The sequence below is a fragment of the Chanos chanos genome, chromosome 6 (assembly GCF_902362185.1).
Source record: "Chanos chanos chromosome 6, fChaCha1.1, whole genome shotgun sequence".
Taxonomy (NCBI): domain Eukaryota; kingdom Metazoa; phylum Chordata; class Actinopteri; order Gonorynchiformes; family Chanidae; genus Chanos; species Chanos chanos.
The window spans coordinates 295001-302500 of record NC_044500.1 but is presented as its reverse complement, the minus strand read 5'-3'; the positions used below and the strand labels follow the sequence as shown (position 1 = coordinate 302500).

At 46.1% G+C, this 7500-nt stretch overlaps 2 protein-coding genes across 4 annotated transcripts in view; both read left to right on the top strand.

Moving 5' to 3' along the window:
- The window catches only part of nlrc3l (NLR family, CARD domain containing 3-like), a 6783-nt gene extending 4417 nt beyond the window's left edge, over positions 1 to 2366 (top strand). Inside the window, exons 7-8 of one of the 2 annotated variants that reach the window (XM_030777667.1) lie at positions 154 to 1748; positions 1918 to 2366. In XM_030777667.1, coding sequence (XP_030633527.1) covers positions 154 to 1739 — 1586 coding nt within the window. In that variant the 3' untranslated portion in view covers positions 1740 to 1748; positions 1918 to 2366. Of the gene's footprint in view, positions 1 to 153 lie in introns of both variants that reach the window. The other variant, XM_030777666.1, reaches the window with a different exon arrangement.
- Positions 2367 to 3714: 1348 nt separating this feature from the next.
- Positions 3715 to 7500, top strand: part of chordc1a (cysteine and histidine-rich domain (CHORD) containing 1a) — a 12912-nt gene continuing 9126 nt past the window's right edge. The window contains exons 1-4 of one of the 2 annotated variants that reach the window (XM_030777466.1): positions 3715 to 3778; positions 4844 to 4893; positions 5051 to 5107; positions 5736 to 5896. In XM_030777466.1, the coding sequence (XP_030633326.1) occupies positions 3715 to 3778; positions 4844 to 4893; positions 5051 to 5107; positions 5736 to 5896 (332 nt within the window). The remainder of the gene's footprint in view (positions 3779 to 4843; positions 4894 to 5050; positions 5108 to 5735; positions 5897 to 7500) is intronic. The other variant, XM_030777467.1, reaches the window with a different exon arrangement.

Below are 7500 nucleotides of genomic sequence, written 5' to 3'. Positions count from 1 at the left end.
CACTGGTTATTATTGTGAAGTACTGTTGCAAATCCATCCAATCTGACTGTGAAACCCATTTGTCTCTCTCTCCCTCTCTCTGTCTCTCTCCTTCTCTCTGTCTCTCTCTGTCTCTCTCTCCCTCTCTCTGTCTCTCTCTGTGTCTTTCTCTAGCTCTGATTCAATATGAGCTGAGACTCAGCCATAAGCGACGATACTATTGCATCTATGAGGGGGTCGCTCGTGCTGGCCAGCAGATCTTCATCAATTACATTTATGTCGAGCCACTCATTTCCATTGGAGGAGACCGGGTTGTAAATATGGACCACGAAGTCCGACGGGCTCCTCCCAGTAACCATGGAACCTTCATTCGACCCAATGACATTTTCAGACCCTTGTTGCCGGATGCTAAAAGCGTCCGGACCGTCCTGATGACTGGGCCTCCAGCCATCGGCAACTCAGTGGCTGTTCAGAAGTTCATTGTGGACTGGACTGACAATGTGGCGAACCAGGACTTCCAGTTTGTTTTTCCATTGCCAGGGCGGGAGCTGAATTTGGTGTGTCACACAGACCAGAGTTTGTTGGATATTCTCACAACATTCTATACAGAAACACGGGACATGGACTTTCTCCAGGAACCAGACTGCTCGTGCCTCTTCATCATCGATGGTTTTGAAATGTGCAACCATCCGCTGGACTTTCAGAACAATCCGAAAATCTCAGACATTAAAACTCCGGGCAAGATGGACGCCCTGCTGACCAGCTTGCTCTCGGGAACGTTACTGCCACACGCCAAAATCTGGGTCACGGGACATCGCTTCGCTTGCCGAAAAATTCTGCCCAAGTATGTGGATCGTCTAGTGGAGCTGAGAGGCTTTACTGATGAACAGAAGGATGAATATTTCACCAAACGGGCCAAAGACCTGGAGGTGGGGGCTCGGGTTCTTGCCCATGTCAAACGTTCCAGAACCCTCTACCTGATGTGCCATATGCCCCTGTTCTGCTGGATTGTGGCGTATGTTTATGAACGGGCTTTTCGAGACCCAGAATACGGTCAGGATCCTCCCAACGCCACCAACTTCTACACCCAGTACGTCATCGTCCAAACCAACCGCAGGATTGAGCGCTTCGTCGGAACGGGTCTTGAGGCACAGCGCTGGAGGGACCATGACAAGGAATTCCTTCGGAATCTTGGGAAGTTAGCTCTGAGGCTTCTGGAATCGGAGAGGGAGGACATCCAGGAGAAGGAGCTGACAGACATGGGCTTTGACCTGCAGCAAGTGGCGAGCCGCTGCGGTCTGCTGACCGAGGTCGTGGAAAGACCTGACGGTGATGCCAGAAAACGAACGTTCCGCTTCATCCACTTCACGCTGCAGGAGTACATGGCAGCGCTGTACGTGTACCTGAGGTTCCGGATCGATGGGAAGAACGTGTTTGAGCAGCCAATCAAGACGACCATGGCCAAACTGCTGAAGGACAGGCCCATGATTGACTTGTATCGGCCGGTGGTGGACCGGGCTTTGGCCAGCAGGACCGGACATCTGGACCTGTTTCTGCGGTTCCTTTTTGGCCTGGTGTGTCATGGCACAGAAGACCACCTCAGGGGCCTCCTGATGCCACAGTACCCGCCGGCCCCACGTGGGATGGACGAGGTGGAGAAATTCGTGAATAAAAAGATCAGAGAGAATGCGTCGCCGGAGAGGTGCAGAAACCTGCAGCTGTGTTTGGATGAACTGAGGGAGGGTAGAAAGAAGGACTGAAGCTTATGAGTGAGAATCAAATGTCTCTGGAGTGTCTGTGTGTTATATCCAAAGCAATTACTATTTAGAGTGCAATTAGTCTGTACTAAATGTTTGCCTCACAGTTTACAAATACAGCTGTTGAAAGAAGTGTTTAACAGAAATGATGAATGAAATTTTCCATTACATGTTGTCTCAGCCCATTAGTCAGAGATTTAGCCAAAGTCAGGCCATGCAGACTGTCTGGAAGGAGAAGCCAAAGTCAGGCCATGCAGACTTTCTGGAAGGAGAAGCCAAAGTCAGGCCATGCAGACTATCTGGAAGGAGAAGCCAAAGTCAGGCCATGCAGACTATCTGGAAGGAGAAGCCAAAGTCAGGCCATGCAGACTTTCTGGAAGGAGAAGCCAAAGTCAGGCCATGCAGACTTTCTGGAAGGAGAAGCCAAAGTGAGGCCATGCAGACTTTCTGGAAGGAGGTTTGTCCACGTAAGGGGCTCTGTGGTCCAGGGCTCTGTGGTCCAGGGCTCTGTGTCGTCTGGTTCTGAGGATGTCAGCTCTCTGGGACTATTGGTGCTGAGTACATTTTTCAAACTCAGCCTCTCTCACACACTCACACACAGACACACACACATAAACACACACACACATAAACACACAAACACTCACACACAGACACACACACATAAACACACAAACACTCACACACAGACACACACACATAAACACACTCACACACACACACAAACACACACACACACACACATAAACACACATAAACACACACACACACACACACACACACACACACTAGAAGCAGTGAGAAGTTGCCCCAGTTCTTTTGCTGGCTGTTGGGGGTTAAGTGCCTTACTCAAGCGGGAAAACGTTGAGGGAGGGGAAAGCGGTGTTCACCCCCCACCCCTCCGGACCAGGGGGTCGGACCAGGGGGTCGGACCAGGGGGTCGGACCGGTGACATTTCAGCTCTCGAGCCTTTAGGTCACGGCTGCCCCAATATGAATGCACATATTTTGATAAAATGATAAAGAATTTAGTATTTTGTTAATAGTTTGAACAATTCTGATGTGTTTGCATAACTCTTAGTTAAACTCTTAACTCTCGATGTTTTTATTTGAGTTAATATTCTGTTCCTCTCACTCTTAATCATTAGGATGTCGGGCTTTGGTTTGATGAATCAGTTGTGTTACGAGAGAGATTTAGTGATGTCATATGATGGGCTCTTGAATGGAGGTGGTCAGGGAACCTCTGCAGCTGCTTTATGGCAATGTTAAAGTGATTTTTATCCATATAAAAATGACCTGGACTTGTCCACTTGTGGTCCATGCTAACTCTAATGTTATACAGGTTGTACTCTGATTAGTGGGAATTTACTGCAGTGACATCATGTTTAATACCCAGACTGTGTAAGAATTGTGTCCCAGTTATGTGAAAGTCGGTGTAATCATGTCATATAGTCTGTATCAACAGCAGTATTGAATAAATAATGAACTCCGCTCAGACAAACTAAGATTTTTATATGTCTCTCCGCATGGGACAACACTGTGTTCTGATGGAGTTTGTTTATGGTGTTACATTAACATTTCAAACTGGCACTACTGCGGGAATTGTGTGTGGCACAGGAAAGCATTTGGTTACTAGAGCAACGATCATCACTGCCGCCATACGTCGAGTTAGCGACACTATATGATACCGTTCCACTGGGGCGGAGTCATTTTTTTGGGTAACGCCTACTGTACCTCCAGGTTGTGGGATCTTTGAGCGGCCATAGGGGTAGATTGAGTGAACCGTCGCGAATTTTCCGGAATGTTCCGATAATTTCCGGAAAAAGAAGAAACAAGTCAGCGAGTCTGTCGAGTTGAATTCCGCCACTCAGGAGTACATGTCATTACTGCAGAGTAAAGACAGGTCGTTTACAGTTCAGAGGGGTACTTGTTCTGAGTGATTTTGCGACTGTAATTAGATTTCAGTTGGTACCTTAGCTATGTCTCTACTGTGTTATAATAAAGGTTGTGGGCAACGCTTTGACCCAGACAAGAATACTGACGGTAAGTTTGCTAACCGGCTAGCCACTCTGGCATTCTGATATATATAAACAAGCGATTGATACAACAGTGTTCAGTAGTTATAGCACAAGACTAAACCTAAGTTTTTACAGTCAAAAATATAAGGAAAAAGCGGGGTCATCTTAAACGAAACATGCACGTGCGTAGTGAGTTAGCTAACACTGTATTTTGACAACGTGTTTGCGTTCAGTTGCATGTTTGGAGTATGTGTCTATGTATCAGGAAACCGGCGCGGTGAAATGCTTTTCCACATTCATCAGTGATGAATTAGCTTTTACTCTGACTTCAGTCATCATGCTGTTGTCACACGGAACCCTGGGAATCTGTGCAACTAAGTTAATTTAACATCGGGTTATTGTTAGATAAGATGAAAGAAAACGTGAATTTATTGCGGTTCAGTTGCAATTCTTTGTAGACTTTTAAATAACACGTGAACGTCGTGGTATTTGTAATCAGACGTGAGTCAGTTACTTATTAATTGTTCAGCTAAACTGTTAACTACTAATTTCTTAACAGTTAATCACCCATCCTACGCTAGTAATATTTATTTTAAGAACAGAGTCTAAATGCATCGATAAAATATTTATAAAATTTCAAATAATAGTGCTTCAGTATTTTAGCAATAGTTTGACATGAACCGATGTCGAAAAGCATGCGAGAGCGAAACTTCATGCGGAGGTGGAGGTGATTGACAAGCATGTATTGATGTAAGAGCACTCTCATCGCTGAAGTCGGGGACTGCATTTCGGCGATTCCGCCGCGTTCTGAGAGGACACGACCAGATACACACACGCGGCTTTGACGTCACGTGTTAGAAGGTTTTTGTCTCTTACACCAAAGCTCCAATGGGCAAAGTTAAAAGATTACGCAACAAAGTTCTCCTTTTCTGATTTACCGGAAAAGATGTGTAGTTTTTGCATGCTAGATTCTCAGAGTAATTTAGGCCCTCAGTTGATTCAGTGGAGTACTGGACCTTTAAATAGTCTTTGTCCGAGGAGAATGTTGAGCTGAGTCAGCTATATTTACTCTTGTTCTAATTTTCCTCAGATGGCTGCACTTATCACCCCGGTGTGCCCGTTTTCCATGATGCCCTGAAGGTATAGCTGTGATTACAGTCAAAACACCTTCCATGTTCAGTCACTTTTTATATTTAGGCTTTGCTCCAGTCGGTGTAGTCTTGGTCTTGCTTCTCTCTGAGCTGTTTTGCCCTGCTCTCCAACTTCCTCCTGATTCCTCTGCACTTCTGCTCCCCAGGGCTGGACCTGCTGCAAAAGACGCACAACAGACTTCTCAGATTTCCTCAGCATTGCTGTAAGTACAGAGAGAGAGAGAGGGAGAGGGAGAGGGAGAGAGAGAGAGAGAGAGAGGGAGAGGGAGAGAGAGGGAGAGGGAGAGAGGGGGAGAGGGATAAGGAGAGAGAGAGAGACAGAGAGGGAGGGAGGGAGGGAGAGAGAGGGAGGGGGGGGGGAGCAAATGAATTGACTCTGTACCACAATAACTGTAATGACAAATATATCAGTAATAACAACAACAATAATAATAATAACAACAACAACAACAACAATAATAATAACAATAACAACAACAGTAATAATAATAACAATAACAACAACAACAATAATAATAACAATAATAATAATAATAATAATAGAATAGTTTCACCTCAGGGTAGTGGGTCACCGTGTTTTGTATCAGTGCTCAAACACAGACCCTGAATAAGAAATGACAGACATGGCATAAGGTTGTATCTGAAGGACAGAATTTAAAAACAAAGGTGGATATAAAAGTAAACACCCACATCAGAGGAATAAAGGGAGAAATAAATTAAAATAGTAAAAACAGGACCTTTGATTCCTGTGGCGATAAAGACTGTGTCAGATTGGCATCATAGTGAAATGTAAATGGTAATGTAATATAAAACTGGGTCTGTGTTTGTCAGGGTTGTACAAAAGGGCGTCATTGTAACGAGAAGCCTGTGGAACCAGTGAAACCAGAGGTGAAGGTTACAGTGGAGAGGAGACCGCTTGAGGATCTGAAGCCCAAGTTTGACGAGTACGTCATTCAGGCTCCCAAACCGCTGGAGTCCGTCCAGAGACCCAGGTACAGCCACCATCACAGCAGTCACCACCTTCAGAGAAAAACACACCCTCACACTACCTCAGACCTCACTAACACACCCTCACTACCTCAGACCTCACTAACACACCTTACACTGCCTCAGACCTCACTAACACACCCTCACTACCTCAGACCTCACTAACACACCCTCACTACCTCAGACCTCACTAACACACATTACACTACCTCAGACCTCACTAACACACATTACACTGCCTCAGACCTCACTAACACACCCTCACTACCTCAGACCTCACTAACAGACATTACACTACCTCAGACCTCACTAACACACCCTCACACAGCCTCAGACATCACTAACACACATTACACTACCTCAGACCTCACTAACACACCCTCACTACCTCAGACCTCACTAACACACCTTACACTGCCTCAGACCTCACTAACACACCCTCACTACCTCAGACCTCACTAACACACCCTCACTACCTCAGACCTCACTAACACACATTACACTACCTCAGACCTCACTAACACACATTACACTGCCTCAGACCTCACTAACACACCCTCACTACCTCAGACCTCACTAACAGACATTACACTACCTCAGACCTCACTAACACACCCTCACACAGCCTCAGACATCACTAACACACATTACACTACCTCAGACCTCACTAACACACCCTCACTACCTCAGACCTCACTAACACACCTTACACTGCCTCAGACCTCACTAACACACCCTCACACAGCCTCAGACCTCACTAACACACCCTCACACAGCCTCAGACATCACTAACACACCCTCACTACCTCAGACCTCACTAACACACATTACACTGCCTCAGACCTCACTAACACACCCTCACACAGCCTCAGACCTCACTAACACACCCTCACACAGCCTCAGACCTCACTAACACACCTTCACTACCTCAGACCTCACTAACACACCCTCACGTAGCCTCAGACCTCACTAACACACCCTCACGTAGCCTCAGACCTCACTAACACACCCTCACACAGCCTCAGACCTCACTAACACACCCTCACACAGCCTCAGACCTCACTAACACACCCTCACTACCTCAGACCTCACTAACACACATTACACTACCTCAGACCTCACTAACACACCCTCACACAGCCTCAGACCTCACTAACACACATTACACTGCCTCAGACCTCACTAACACACCCTCACACTACTTCAGACCTCACTAACACACCTTTCACTACCTCAGACCTCACTAACACACATTACACTGCCTCAGACCTCACTAACACACCCTTACACTACCTCAGACCTCACTAACACACCTTCACTACCTTAGACCTCGATAACACACATTACGCTACCTCAGACCTCACTAACACACCCTCGCTACCTCAGACCTCACTAACACACATTATACCGCCTCAGACCTCACTAACACACATTACACTACCTCAGACCTCACTAACACACATTACACTACTAGTGTGAGTGTAAAAACTTCCACAGAGTCAGGGTCAGTGGCTTAAATTTGATAAGAACTGCTTCTTTTACACTAGAATGAAGTCTATTTGTACAAACAACCAGTTGTGTCTATTCTGTTTACATTTTCAAAATGCCA